Consider the following 15205-nt stretch of genomic DNA (forward strand, 5'->3'; position numbering starts at 1 on the left):
AGTCAATACTCATTTGGTTTTGAGTGTTTATTTAAAAAGGGTTTCATACAAAATCACGGCTAGAAATCTACGACAAAGATAAGCAAGCAGAGCACGACAGACGTTCCTCCTCTCGGACGTTGGGTTAGCGACAATTAACTGACAACACGGTCAACCAGTTCAGTGGTTTCAAAGTCCTAAGCAGTCATATATTATATACACACATACATACACCCGGCCCAGCTCAGATCACCACTGCATATGCGCGTGTCCCGTGGTTTTAGTTTGGTCAAGCACCAAGCCACGCGTGTTAGAGAACGGAAATTCTTCCATGCGGGGTTGAGGGTGACACTTTGGATTCAAACCCAAACATACTAAAGAGATCGTGTTCTCCAGCATTCTTCACTTCTATTGCTCATGTCCTATTGGACAGAATATGCCCCATCTTGGATTCAGTGGAGTACCCTGATTGGATAAAAGGAGGCCTTCAGGTAAATGCAAAAAGATAAACACGTCAGCCTCCATTGGAAAAGTTTAAGCAAAATAAAAATGTAGATTAAAGCATGTCAAAACATAAATAGATATACCATATTATACCCATACTGTAGAAATCAAGCATAACTTATGTTAATACACAAAAACAAACAAAACTAAAAGTTTAAAGTGCAACTTTACCATGGAATACTGTGATTGCAAAGTATATACTGTGTTAGGGCATCAGGAAGAAAAAAGGGTTAGTGGCCGTAACCAATGGTTTCCGGACGGAGGCGGAGCTTATCTAAGGTCCGGGGGGGGGCAGTATGGGTCGGTGCGGGCAGTTTAAGTGCCACTGTAGTCTATTTGACAGCCTCCCGTCAACGTCTTTGCTCGGTTTGACTGCTGACAAGGACAACTTGAAGTTCAGGATGCTGATGAAGCAGTCTCAGTGGAACTTTAGAAAAAAAAACTAGAGTGAACTGCTGCGGGTGAGAGATTGCTTTGTGACACCTCCCCCCCCGCTCCTCATCACTCTGTCACTCCTTCAAACATCCTCATCCTGCCCTCCCCAGAGAGGAGTGAAGCAAAGCAGGGACGTGTTGTTCAGGGAGCTGCTACTGGAGAGCTGTGTCCACGCCGGAGTCTCTCCTGGACATTCTCCTCATGCCGTCAGCTTCAGTCGTCCTGAAGGACAGAAGAACAGACGACTGTGAGAGTGAAGCCGTGGAGAGAGGGGAAGGGTTTAGTGCGCTGCTGCTGTGTTACAGCCCAGAAACATCATCATCGCTTCACCAAGACACACGGGTACAAGACGAGCACACCCACGAGAGCACAACCCTGTGTGGAACGCACAAAGAAGCCACACAACATCATTCATTCAACCACACAACGCACCGTTTGCACACTCGCACACACGCTTACATAAGCCACAGTACCAGAGCACAACGTACTGCACCACTACACACATGAGGCTCCATGTGTGTGCGTGGCTGTGTGTGTGTGGGTTTATCATTTCTTTGCAGCGGAGCACAACAGAAGCTTTGTGGACGGCGTCCGGGTTAGCGGTGGGGAGGAGTTAGACGGGTAGGTCGTGACCGGTGACATGTGGGCACTGGGCACCATGCCATGCGGAGCGCTGCCATGCCGAGCAACCGGCCGGTGGCCGACCCACCTACCTGCCCACTGTCCCCCACCAACGGGCTGCCTCTGTCTACCTGTCTGTCTGTGAACCAACCAATCACACAGCAGCGTCAGGACACAGCGTCACTGACCAATCAGGGCCACTGGTCGTTGAGATCGAGTGTGTGTGTGTCTGAGTGAGTGAGTGAGTGAGTGAGTGAGTGAGTGAGTGAGTGAGTGAGTGAGTGAGTGAGTACCTGTGGAGAGCTGGGACTGGGAGCGTCGGCGCGTGCTGGGGGTCCGGGAGCTGGAGGAGAGGGAGGAGCCGGCGCTGCTGGCCCGAGAGATGGGGAGCGGCACCGGCGTCACGGGCGGAGAGTCCAGCTGCAGGGGTCAGAGGTCAAAGAGGAATGATCAGAGGTCATAGGTCACCTCTTTGCTGCTGTGGGGTCCACTTGTGGGACGTGATCCATGTAATCATCGTGATCAATATCGATAACTAGAAATGGTTTCATGAGCATATCTCATTCATCTGTGTCGATTAAAACCTTCCTCCTCCTCAGATGAACAACAAAATCAGACACTACATGGACCAACTGGTTCAGACATTAGTATATTGTTCCTCCAACCGTTCATCCCTCCTTTGAGTATGGGACTAGAATCTAAACATCAGAAGGTGGACAGACTGCGATGCAGTCCCACCCCACAGACAGGACGAGCAGAGGAGACACACGCTGCTGGCTCAGAGCAGCTGGGGCGCGACCCTCTCACCTCAACACTGTCATGGGTGGGCGAGGAGGAGGTGGAGGAGTTCTCCACCCTCTTGAAGGCGGAGGCGGAGCCCAGTTCCACGCTGCGGACGCGCTGGGCGAACTTGAGGGAGCAGACCGACTCACTCATGTTGCTGACCAACGGGGACACCTGGAGGCACGGAGAGGGGGAGACAGGGCTGAGGTATACGGTTTCTCAGTGTCGTCACAACAACATATATGGAGAGGAGCACCATGTATGGCAGCATGTGGCTCAGGAGGTAGAGCGGGTTGGCTGATAACCGGAAGGCTGCTAGTTCGATCCCCTCACCTGCACCATCATGAGCGTCTTGCTGTCCCCGCTCAGCGAGTCCTGCAGCAGGTAGGTGAGCCGTGAGTTCCTGAACGGCACGTGGGAGTGGCGACAGCGCAGCGCGTTGATGACGTCGCCCAGCGCCGACAGAGACTTGTTGATGCACTGCGCCTCCCGCAGCCGGCTGCCCTCCGCGCCCGACTTGGCGATCCGCTCTGAGCCTGCCAGGTCCACCAGGTTCAGCTTACCTGAGCGGAGACAGCGCGTGTTTATGGGATTCTCACACACACACACCTAAACCTGCCGTGCTCTGGAGGTGGAGGTTGTTGATGATGTTGTGGTGGTTGTTGTTGCTGTGGTGGTGGCTGTTGCAGTTGTTGTGGTGGATGTTGTTGTGGTGGTTGTTGCTATGGTTGTTGGAGGTCGTTATTGTTGTGGGTGTGGTGGTGGTTGGTTCATACCTTGAGTGCGGTTCCCGGTGGCCGAGTTGAAGCCCGCCACCGTGATGACAAGCAGCGCGTGGGAGCGGGAGCTGTGCTCGTTCAGGTTGGTGCAGGCGGTCGCTCGGTTCATGTGGCCCAGCTCAAACACCTGGAGGAGGAGGAGGTCAGAGCTTTGTGGACCACTGACCTTAATACAGAGTTCACCATTACTCAAACGCATAGCGGGGATGTGTACATGCGGGCGTAAACAAGCCAGGAACAATGTCCTTGTTAATACATTAATACATAGGCCTAATCCCACGGGATAGACGCAAATCCCTTCCTGTGGACATTCCATCAACTCAACAGGAACAGGCAGTCATGTGTCTCATGGCATTCGCTGTATCCATTATCCGGTTATATGCACACGCACTAAACAAAGTATAAACTACTGTATTGTACAGTGAGGTTGAACCCCTCGTGACCAAGGGCCGCTGTTTTGAACTTGAGTGCCTAATGAACGATGTAATGTTAGTAATGCAATCAGAGCGATCGGAGAGCAGCTGACCCTGTTGATGTCCTCTGGGCACTGCACCGTGATCTGGGTGAGGCCCGGCACGTAGAGCTGCCCGCTGCCGTCAGGGTTCATCTTGATGTCCAGCTTCTCGCTGGGGTTGTCTCCCAGGAGGTTCCTGGTGAAGGGGGAACACAACACGGTCAGGGTCAACGTGCAGAGCTCCTACAGACAGTGAGAGCGACACAGAAAGCCCTGGAGTAGGAAGCCAGTGGAAAAGCCCAGGGCCAGTTTCTTTCCAAGGGCTTGACCCTGAATTTAATAAAAGTAATGTAATAAATATCAACAGTTTTGAGTCACCAGATCGGTTTGTTCAGTAAACACATTAAGTCTTTATAATCACTTGCAGTAAGTCCCTGGGCTGTTATCACACACACACGCACACACACACACACACCTCAGGGTCTCATTGTAGATCTCCACCATGCTGACGGTGATCCGGTAGTCCCAGTCGGGCTTCTTCTCCATCACCTCGGAGAAGAGCAGCCGGAGCGCCCGCTGGTTGATGCCCGGGTTCTGGGCCGCGCCCTAGGGAGGGGAACAGAGAGAGAGGGGCAAACAAACATCAGACGCTGCTCAGACCCAGCAGCTCGAATCGATAGAGAGATGGATATATTTTTACGATTTATTTATTGCATTTGTGTGAGTGAGTGAGTGAGAGAGAGAGACATGCCGCAAAGGACCACGGGCAGGAATCAAACCTGAACCCTTAATGGTACGCGCTCCACCCGGTGAACCACCGGGCGCCCGACCCAAGATACGTCTACACAGAACCTCACCCTCCAACATCCACCGTGACTCTGGACGAGCCGACTCACCTCCATGGTGTACGTCTTCCCGGAGCCCGTCTGTCCGTAGGCGAAGATGCAGACGTTGAAGCCGTCGATGCACGAGGTCACCAGCGACTGGACCTCCTGGAACACCTGGGACGGAAAAGACCGTTAACCAACGCAGCACAACACCACGTGCTTGTGATGTTCTCTGCCTGTGTAGTGAATGAGCAGGTATCAGAGTATCTGATACCCGATACTTCGTTTTAGGCATCTAAAACGTATCTGAGGAATTTCCGATACTGGTATCGGAACGATGCTTGGTGGCACGCAGACGTCCACGCGATGGTTCCCAGCGACCGACTGACCTCTTCCTGCGTGGCTTGCGGTGGGAAGACCTTGTCGAGGTCGAAGGTCATGGTCTTGCCCTTGTTGGAGAGGTAGAGGACGGCGTCGTCGTCCGAGTCGAAGCTGACCATGTTCCGGGACTCTGCCGAGCCGTGCTCCTCGTGACTGACCGGCCGCACCCGGCAGAACACCCGGATGTTGCCTGGGGAACGGGAGACCACACCTCGGTTACACGTGGGATCATGTGACCGGTCGCCGTTCAGGACACGCTTTATTCAACTCACACGGTAGGGTGTCACCACAGAAGTACGGAAAAGTAAGGTTCAAAAAGTTCAAAAGTAACAATACAATGTGACGTACATCCTGAATTTAAAGACATAGCAAGCATGGACATTGTTTCCTTAATGGATGCAAACAAAATGGATTTGGTTTGAATTTATGATGGAAAATCTGATGATGGAAAAAAAACTTGAAGCTTCTCTCTGAGTGGCAGACCACTGCGTCATCGGTCTGCCCCTTCACATGGCCTTGAACCCTCTGCTGCGCTCTAGTCTGAGGGCCCGTTAACGTGGACCGTTTCCATGGCGCCCAGCAATCCTCCGCTACGTCTCGGGGAGCTTACCTTTGAGGCGCACCAGCTCGTTGTGACACTTCTTCCTCAGGTTCATCTCCCGCTTGTACTTCCTCAGCAGCTCCTGGTTGGCGGCGCTCACCTCGTTGATCACCTGGCAGATCTGCAGAGAGCGACAGCTCAGCCACGGGGAGACACACACACACACACACACACACACACACACACACACACACACACACACACACACACACACACACACACACACACACACACACACACACACACACACACACACACACACACACACACACACACACACACACACACACGTTTGTACAGCCGGCAGCGTTGCCATGGTTACTCACCTCCTGCTTGGCCTCCACGATGGCCTTGTCCAGCATGGAGGGGAACTCCTGCACCTGCCTCTTCAGCAGGTTGTAGTCACAGGTCAGCGTGCGCAGGGCAGGCTGCAGGGTCAGCAGGTTCATACGGACACCTGCACAGGTGGGCCACCGGGGGGGGGGGGGAGGGTGGGCCACAGGGGGAGGGTGGGCCACGGGGGGGTGGGAGGGTGGGCGAGAGGTGTCAATACTGCCGTAGCCAGGGTTTTGAATGTTCGTAATGTGACATTTTAACACATTTTTTTGAAACTGAGCGATGAAGCAACTGAGATTTACTGCATTTTTGGACGCGCTAAATTCATAGCAAAATGACACCAAAAAAAACCCAGTCAAAAAAGTCGAAAAAAAAAAATATGTCATCAATCTATCTATAGGCCTATAGATATATCTAAATATTTTGTAAAAATAATTTAGGAAATGATTATGGCTACGGGTGTCAATATGGGTTTAAAAGAACAAACACACAAAGTCCAGATGAGGTGAGGTCCCTCTCAGCCACCCACCTGCCAGGTTCTCATGGACCGCCTTCATCTCGCTCTCGGCCCTGACGAAGGCCTCCTCGATCACGCGGTTCTTCTCCTCCTCCAGGCCCTGCATCTCCGCCTCCAGCTGCCCCTGGGCCCGCTCCATCTCCCCCTCATACACCAGGATCTGCCCCCCAGACACAGCGTCAGGAGGGGGCCGCGGCTCACCGTAGAGCAGGCAGGGGCCGAGCACCACAGCTAGCCTCGAGCCACGAAGGCCGAGCGAACTACGTGCTACGACACACACTAGACTTAAAGGCTACAGCCACACATAGCAAAGCCATCCGCAAACCAAGGGCCACGCAAAGCCCCGTTGTCTGCAGGTACCACAGCGCTACAACATAATCACTCTCTAAAAAAATAAAATTTAAATAAAATCGACAAAGGAAACATCTACAGCTAGCCGGCACCCACCCCTTTGGGATGTCGAACAAAACACAGGAGGACAGGCTGGGAACGTTTACTGCTGGGAGCACACACTGGAGACAGAGTGGGGGACGTCCAGGAGGAACCAGGGAGCTTACTGGGAGAGAGACCTAGAGGGACAGCTTACTGGGAGAGAGACCTAGAGGGACAGCTTACTGGGAGAGAGACCAAGAGGGACAGCTTACTGGGAGAGAGACCTAGAGGGACAGCTTACTGGGTGAGAGACCAAGAGGGACAGCTTACTGGGAGAGAGACCTAGAGGGACAGCTTACTGGGAGAGAGACCAAGAGGGACAGCTTACTGGGAGAGAGACCTAGAGGGACAGCTTACTGGGAGAGAGACCAAGAGGGACAGCTTACTGGGAGAGAGACCTAGAGGGACAGCTTACTGGGAGAGAGACCAAGAGGGACAGCTTACTGGGAGACGACTACAAGCAAACAGGTTCCAAAAGCACTGGACTGACTGGTCACTAGCAATTTTTAACCAACCCTCCCTCTCCTTCTCAAACCAGATCAATCAATAGTTGTTTTTTCAGTACATGACTTTGGAACCTGCGAGCTCAAAACAGGCAAGACTAATAATATGGAGGACATCTCCTGGGGGTTCAGGTGGATCATGGGTAGCAGGGGAGCAGGGGGTGGGTTTGGGGGGGGGGGGGTGGGGGATGGCTCAAACCTTGGACAACCTGCGAATGACCTCCCCATTGTCCGTCCCAACAGCCACGGAGAGCAGGCCACAGAGGCGGCCTCTGTCCGAGAGCAGCTGCAACCAAACGCACGGAGAGAGATGGGGTGAACTACAGGGCCAGAGATGGGGAGGAGAGGGCAGCGGGACCGCAGACCATGATGGGGGGGGGACTTTAGTTTTCGTTTCCTATTAACTCAGCAGGTTTCACCGCTGACAGACAGCCCTGCAGCGGCTCCAGAATCGACCCCCACCGACCGAGTCGAAGGAGAGAGGGGGGCCCAGGACAGGAGGGGCTGGAAGGTCGGCCGGAGGGCAGCGGGAGGGTCACCGCGGGGCAGAGAGGGGGTCACCCCGGGGCAGATAGGGGGTGACCGCGGGGCAGCGGGAGGGTCACCCCGGGGCAGACAGGGGGTCACCAGGGGGGGGGCCTACCTGGGTCCTCAGCTGGGTGCAGCTCCTCTGGGACTCGTGCAGCTGCGTCTCCAGCTCCCGCAGCAGCTGCCTCTGCACCAGCAGCTGCTCCGTCAGGGCGGCGCTCTTGGCCCGCGCCTCCGCCAGCGCCCGACCGGTCTCTGCGTTCTCCACCTCCACCGTCTGGGTCACGTACTGGAGGGTGGAGCAGACGCACGCTTACTGGGATTAGTTTTTTACATTCCTGAAAGCTAAGCGAATTCACATTACAGTTTCTTTGTGATTTATCAGCCAGACGAGGCCTTACAAAGGGTTCCTAGGGAGAGAGTCCTTTCTATTCCCCATCTGTGTCTGCATGTGTGTGTCTGCATGGATTTCTGCAGTGTGGGTGTGCGTGTGTCTGTGTGCATCTGCAGTGTGTATGTGTGTGTCTGCGGTGTGTGTGTGTGTGTCAGCGTTTGCCTGTGTGTGTCTACAGTGTGTGTCTACAGTGTGTCTCTGCAGTGTGTGTTTGTCTACTTGTGTCTGCGTTTGTCTACTTGTCTTTTATGTTTGCTTTAGCTTTCTGCTAAATCTTAAATCTACAATGCTTCTATCTATGTTTTATTTTATTACTAACTTTGCCTTTATTTTCTCACTTTCTAAAATGCTTTTTTTTTACTTTGCCTTTATTTTCTATCTATTTTACTTTTTTACTTATCTATTATTTTCTTTTATTGTATGACAATGTTTATATGTGAAGCACTTTGAGTCTGCCTTGTGTATGAAAAGTGCTATATAAATAAATTTGCCTTGCCTTGTGTGTCTGCGACGGTGTGTGTGTGTGTGTGTCACACCCTAACGACCGGGTGTATCCGGGTGCCTATGTGCGTGTCAACCCCTCGCCGGCGCCTCACCTTAACGGGTGACGGCGCGGCGGCCTGCCGGGCCAGCTCCTCCTCACACTCCCGGAGGCGGAGCCCGAGCCTCTGCTCCGCGTCGCCCCGCCGCCGCCGGCTCTCGTCCAGCTGGGCGTGGCTCTGCTCTAGCGCGGCCTGCAGCTCCGTCCGCTGGTCGGCCGTCTGCAGCAGCTCGCGCTCCACCTCGGCCAGACGCCGCTCCCGCTGCCGGGCCTGGCCCTCCCAGCGGGACACCTCGCCGCGCAGGGCCTCTGCATCCTGGGGGACACACACACACACACACACACACACACACACACACACACACACACACACACACACACACACACACACACACACACACACACACACACACACACACACACACACACACACACACACACACACACACACACACACACACAAAAAGGTTGTTTCAATTTGAATGGTAGTGCTTTGCTTCTTTGTTCCCCTGTTATTTTTCTTAAATATTATATTCCTTTGCATTCATAACTATTTGGAACTTTCGACACAGGGTTGTGGAGGATGTGAAGGCCTGGCTATGTGTTTTTATATTTTTAAATGAGCAGATACACTGTGATGGTCAACACTCACCTGTCCGTGGGGGCAGGCGGGGCAGGCGGAGGCGGCCGGGGTGGGGGGCGCTGACGTCCGGCACGCCTTCAGCTCCTGCTTCAGCCGCTCATTCTCGACCACCAGAAGCTCCAGGTGCTTCTCCAGATCTGTCGCCCCCTGCAGCCCGGGAGGACACAACACAGAAGACGCAGGCATGGCCTTCCATTCAGCAGAGTTCACCTGGACTCTGCATAGCCTCCCCCCCACACCCCTCTTACGCACTTATTGTATGTTGTACCTCCTTGCACTTAAAAATAGTAAAAATAGCATGGTGTAGCATCTTATCCTAGCTATCTGTGCTGTGTACGGGGAATGGGTTAACCTAGTGGTGGTTAGTGCTTGGCACTTGTTTCTATGAACATCCTTACTGTACTGACAGAGATATATTGTTGTTTCTCTTTCTTCTGACCAATGTACTTATTATAAGTCGCTTTGGATAAAAGCGTCTGCTAAGTGCCCTGAATGTGGATGTGAATAGACGATCCTGACCGTTCAGAGGGAGTGTTCCTTATCGTGCTCGTTGCCAAACAGCAGCAGTTATTTTTTCCCGCAGCCGACCCAGGAATGTGAGCCTGCTCAGCGGCCCAGCCAGTGAGTTTTCCCTCCCTTTTCCCTGCCCTCGTTCTTTATCTCTCCACCCTTTGCCCTCACCAGCTCAGAGCGCAGCCTGTCCGCCTCCTGGGTCTGGTCCAACAGCTTCACCTCCAGCTCCTCCACCTGCAGGCACCGCATCAAATCAAACTTTATTTATAGAGTGCCTTTCGGACAAAATACAATACGAGGAGAATACAATGAAAATAAAGGAAAACAAATAAAAGGGATTAAGAGAAAGTTGAATTAAATAGGTATGTTTTAAGGTTTCTTAGCGGTTCACAGATTCACAGAAAACTTTGACAGCCAATACACGACAACTTTGATGAGGTCTTTCACCGATAATCGTAGGGTGAAGAAACGTATAATGGGGGAACTTAACAGTTCCATCAAATGGTTGTGTGGTTCATTTGTAGTAGGTGATGGTGGATGAGGCTGACAATCTCTACATTGTTACTTTATTTAGCAGTAACTAAAGTAATTTATTAGCAAGACAGGAAGAGTGAGAATAAGTGCTGTTGCAATTCTAGCTGCATGAAATTAAAGGGCATTACAGTATCTTCTACAACTCTGTTCACATTCAATGTGTATATTTCCAGTACTTTCCAATGTGCTCTTTAAAAAAAACACATTTGAATCTCAAAACGTATGTAAAAGGCAGCGTAAATACGAGCACAGAATACAAGTAGGAACACAGGAGTATGACAAGCCGTTCTGATTAACGAGAAGCGTTCTCGTTTGTATTCAGCTAATAGCGGTGATTATCCAAAGGCTTTCTACTCCAGTACAGCCGGGGGGGGGTTCATGTGACTGGTGTCATGTGACTGCCGAGCGGGCTGGACCCCAGGGCCAGGGGGTACGTACCTGTGTGCGCAGCTGAGCTATGAGCTGCTCTCTCTCCGGGCCGCTGGGCTGGGTCTCTGTGGGTTTGTGGTGCTGCCTCTCTCCCTGTGGTTCAGCCGGGCTCGGTGCTGTGTTGAGAGGGATGGAGGGTGGTTATTTTACCTTTATTTCAATCAAAATGATGTCCTCTACACAATTGTAAATACAAAAAGGGTTATCAATGCAACATAATGGCAACATCATTGATAAAAACTCAAATGGCCTTTAATACGACTGTCTCTCTCGTCTCTAGACCAGCTAGAGTAGCATCTCCTCTCCCCGTACAGGAGGTCTCACCGCTGGGCTGGGTGGCGAGCAGCTCCTCCTGCAGCGTGCGGATGATGCTGGTGTTCTCCAGAACGCTCTGCTCGTGACTCTGCTGCAGCCTCTGCAGCTGCAGCTGGCGGGAACGCTCCTCGCTCTGCAGCCGGGCCTGGATCTCACACACCTTCTCCTGCAGGGTCTGCCAACAGGCGCGCACACACACGCAGGGACACACGCAAGGACACACACGCGCGCGCAGGCCGGCAGGCACGCGAGCACACACAGGCAGGCACAGGCACACACACAGACACAGGAATGTCATGGATTCCATCGTGTTCAACAGAAGTGCTAGCTCACGTGGTCTTGCACTACTCAAAAGCATCACGTGACGAATTGAGCGCATCGACATCCACAGCGCATCTAGTCTCTAGTGGAACATGCTAAGCCAGTTCTAGCTGAGGCAGCGATGAAGACAAGAACCAAGCCCTAAGCAACAGAACCGAGGAAAAACCAGGTAGAGCACTAGCACAGATGAGGCTACACGACATGAGAGCACCAAACAGGACGGGACACGCTAATGAGTCAGAGTGTGGAGAGCGTTACATCGTTAGGCATCCAGCAGTGGAACCAGGAGACCTTCTGCAGAGGAATGGGCGAGGGAGAGAGACAAAAACAGAGAGAGGGACGATGAGGCAGTGAGAGTCAACTAGAGATAGAGAGATGACCGAGAAACACTGAACAACGTGATGGACTGTAGAGGACTGTTTAAACACACACACACACACACACACAGTCAGACAGCCATTCAGACTGACTAAACACACACAGTCAGTCACAGCCAGCCAGTCGGACTGACTGACTAAACACAGACACAGTCAGTCAGTCAGTCAGCCTGTGTGTAAGCGGCAGACCACAGTGTCAGTGGGTGCACCGGGGGCCGCTCCAGTCAGCTGCTGTGTGAGTGTAGCTGTGTCAATGTCATGGAATGAGTCAGCAGCCCCACTGCTTCCACTGCAGCGGCCCGCAGCCGACGGGGAGCGACAGGCAGGGCAGGGTGCTGTTGAACGCCTGGGGGACCTGTACCGGTACGGGCCCGCGTCACGTCTTTGTACGAGGAGAGGGAACTGGCTTTGCTGACTGCATCAGTCTGAACCCATCAGCCTGAATGAGGCCGAGGAATGCACCGCATGAAGCCGCAGCTTAGCTTACATACTTTGATTTAATTGGTATGATCCACTTTGTTATCGGCAGTGTCAGTATGTCAATACATATCCAATTTGATGGCGTTATTTAAATATTCTTAGATAAGTAATACATAATGGAAATACTTGATATACTATTGTGTCAACACAACTACATACCATCTAATGACATGACTAATAATGAATACTAATAATATAATGACAACTGATTCAAACAATATACGATATGTTTTATACAGCCCATGGGACTCTGTTGACTTTGGCAACAGAGTGAATATAAATGTATATAATCTCACAAACAATCATCTTATCAAAATCAATTACAGCCCTCAAGTTTAGCTGTGCTCCACTCAACACCCTCTGACCTTGACAGTTAGTGGTTTGTAGCAACCTACGTTTATCCTTAATTACCCACGGTCCACTTTGCTCTGGCTGTCCTGTCTGAGACACACACTACAGCCAGTCCCAGACTGATGCTGAAGACTACTACTAATGCTGCTGAGGACTACAGCCTACTAATGCTGCTGTAGACTACAGACTACTAATGCTGCTGTAGACTACAGACTACTAATGCTGCTGAAGACTACAGACTACTAATGCTGCTGAAGACTACAGACTACTAATGCTGCTGTAGACTACAGACTACTAATGCTGCTGAAGACTACAGACTACTAATGCTGCTGTAGACTACAGACTACTAATGCTGCTGTAGACTACAGACTACTAATGCTGCTGTAGACTACAGACTACTAATGCTGCTGAAGACTACAGACTACTAATGCTGCTGTAGACTACAGACTACTAATGCTGCTGTAGACTACAGACTACTAATGCTGCTGAAGAGCCAATGTTAGCTCTTTTTGCCTGCATTCTACGAATTTAGCAAATTTTCTGCCAGTCTCCACCCCTTTCACAGTGTGTGAACGTTCTTCTACGCTCCAAACCCACGTCCAGCTCTTATTGGCTTTCGGAAAAGGCACGTCAACGTCACAAAGAATAACAGGTGTCACAACGAAGAGACGGCACAGAGACTGCCCTTTGGAAATATTGGAACCAACATCAGTATGTATTTTAACCATTGAGCACACATGTGTGCTATGTGTCATTTATTTTATGTTTGTCTGTATACTGTGTGTTATATTTGGACCTCGAGACTGTCAATAAAGATAATAATAATGTACGCCAGCGCTGTGTGGAGCGTTAACACTAGGGGTGGGAATCTCTTGGCACCTCACGATTAGATTCCGATTCAGGTCAACGATTCGATTATAAAACGATTATCGATGAATCTCGATTCAGCAATTTTTTTATGTACATTTCCATGCAGGATTTTCAAAAATATATATATACACATCTGACTTTGCTACTCAGAGTTTGCTAATCACTTCCTACTTGATGATCATTAAAGATAATCAACAGATGAATTACCTTATCTAATATTTTATATTAGATAAAGTCTGTCCTCTGCGCAGAGAACCCGCAGACAGAAAATAGTTTTCTGTAGCACTCTGCAGCAGGTGAACAAATGAACAAAGGTGAACAAAAAAATTATATATATATATATTTTTTTTGTTAAATTTGTTTCAGATTATTAATTTTTCTGCATCAAGACGGAATCGTTCTAGAGAGAATCGCAATGCATCGAAGAATCTATTATTTTTCCCACCCCTAGTTAACACCCCCATCTTAACCCACAATGTCCGTGACGGGGGGCTCACCTGTATGAGGAGCTGCTGGCCGGGTAGGTTGGCCTCCGAGAAGTCGGGGGTCAGAGAGGGACGCTGCGAGAAGGCGGAGGCGGGCAGAGACAGGAAGGAGCCGTCGTCCTCACCATCACTCATCAAGAAGTCCACTGAGCTGGCTACACACACACACACACACACACACACACACACACACACACACACACACACACACACACACACACACACACACACACACACACACACACACACACACACACACACACACACACACACCTTATTAGTACATCAGAGACCCTGAGGCAGTGGTCTGCTCCACTTCTCCTAAACCCGACAGCTAAACCCGACACCATCTCTTGTTTTGTGACAATTTAGCTTTTAAGCTGAACATTTGATCATTCCATTCCATTGTATTTTTCTACATCCTGTAGAAAACTTCCTGCATGAGATTCAACCAATGACCTGTCAGAGGGAGAACCATGGAAACCAAAACATTGGCCGATACTGGCCTGTAACACATTAACCTGCTGCACACAAACCAAACTCACACCTTGGCAACATGTGTATGGAGGGGGGTGCGGGGGGGGGTCTTATCGCTAAGGGAACAATCAGCGGTCTGTACCAGCAGGACTCTCCACAGCATTAAGAAGAATTAGCAAACGGGTTCCCAAGCAGCCGTTTGCGCAAGCACACAAGAAGGCTTCACAGAACTGCACCAAAAGCAACCAACATTGCACTGTTCAATATTTCACCTCAACCTGCCTCACTATGTTATGAGGCACGATTTAAATGACAGGATAAGTTGACACAGAAAAAGGCTGTGCAACCATTACGTTTTTTTCTGATGACACAAACACAAAACTGTCACCGTTGACAGGTTGCCAACACACACATAGTGGGAACAATGACGCACAGAGCACACACACACACTGACAACATTCCTGGAGTTGTAGCTCTCACCTGTCAACGGTCCATAATCATAATGCCAGCATTCCATGCCTGGCAAAAAAACTGTTAAGTCCTTTGCCTGTTCCACCCCTCTCAGTTACACTCAACAAAGCTCCTTTCTGCTCTCCCTCTGGACTCCCTGCCCCTCTTTCTCTGCTCTGAAATCCATCTGGATGTCCCCTCACTATTCCACCTGGACACAATCAGCGCTCTGCTCCTCTATCGCCACCTCGGCTCCCTGCTGTGGGACACACCGTTTCAGAGAGAGAGAGAGAGAGAGAGAGAGAGAGAGAGAGAGAGAGAGAGAGAGAGAGAGAGAGAGAGAGA

General features: G+C 50.9%; 1 protein-coding gene across 1 annotated transcript; it reads right to left on the bottom strand.

The window, feature by feature from the left end:
- Positions 1 to 18: 18 nt before the first annotated feature.
- Positions 19 to 15078, bottom strand: kifc3 (kinesin family member C3). The gene is made up of 20 exons (XM_084476049.1): positions 14891 to 15078; positions 13946 to 14088; positions 11059 to 11224; positions 10744 to 10850; positions 9940 to 10005; positions 9268 to 9405; positions 8671 to 8931; positions 7796 to 7969; positions 6230 to 6377; positions 5691 to 5821; positions 5374 to 5485; positions 4772 to 4953; positions 4452 to 4556; positions 4031 to 4161; positions 3628 to 3751; positions 3099 to 3228; positions 2656 to 2885; positions 2347 to 2496; positions 1833 to 1959; positions 19 to 1140 (listed from the first exon to the last, which is right to left on the bottom strand). Exons 1-20 carry the CDS (start codon positions 14925 to 14927, stop codon positions 1118 to 1120), a joined length of 2685 nt encoding a protein of 894 aa, XP_084332175.1. The 5' UTR covers positions 14928 to 15078; the 3' UTR covers positions 19 to 1117.
- Positions 15079 to 15205: the final 127 nt, after the last annotated feature.

The sequence above is a fragment of the Micromesistius poutassou genome (assembly GCF_964030765.1).
Source record: "Micromesistius poutassou genome assembly, chromosome: 12".
NCBI classification, from domain to species: domain Eukaryota; kingdom Metazoa; phylum Chordata; class Actinopteri; order Gadiformes; family Gadidae; genus Micromesistius; species Micromesistius poutassou.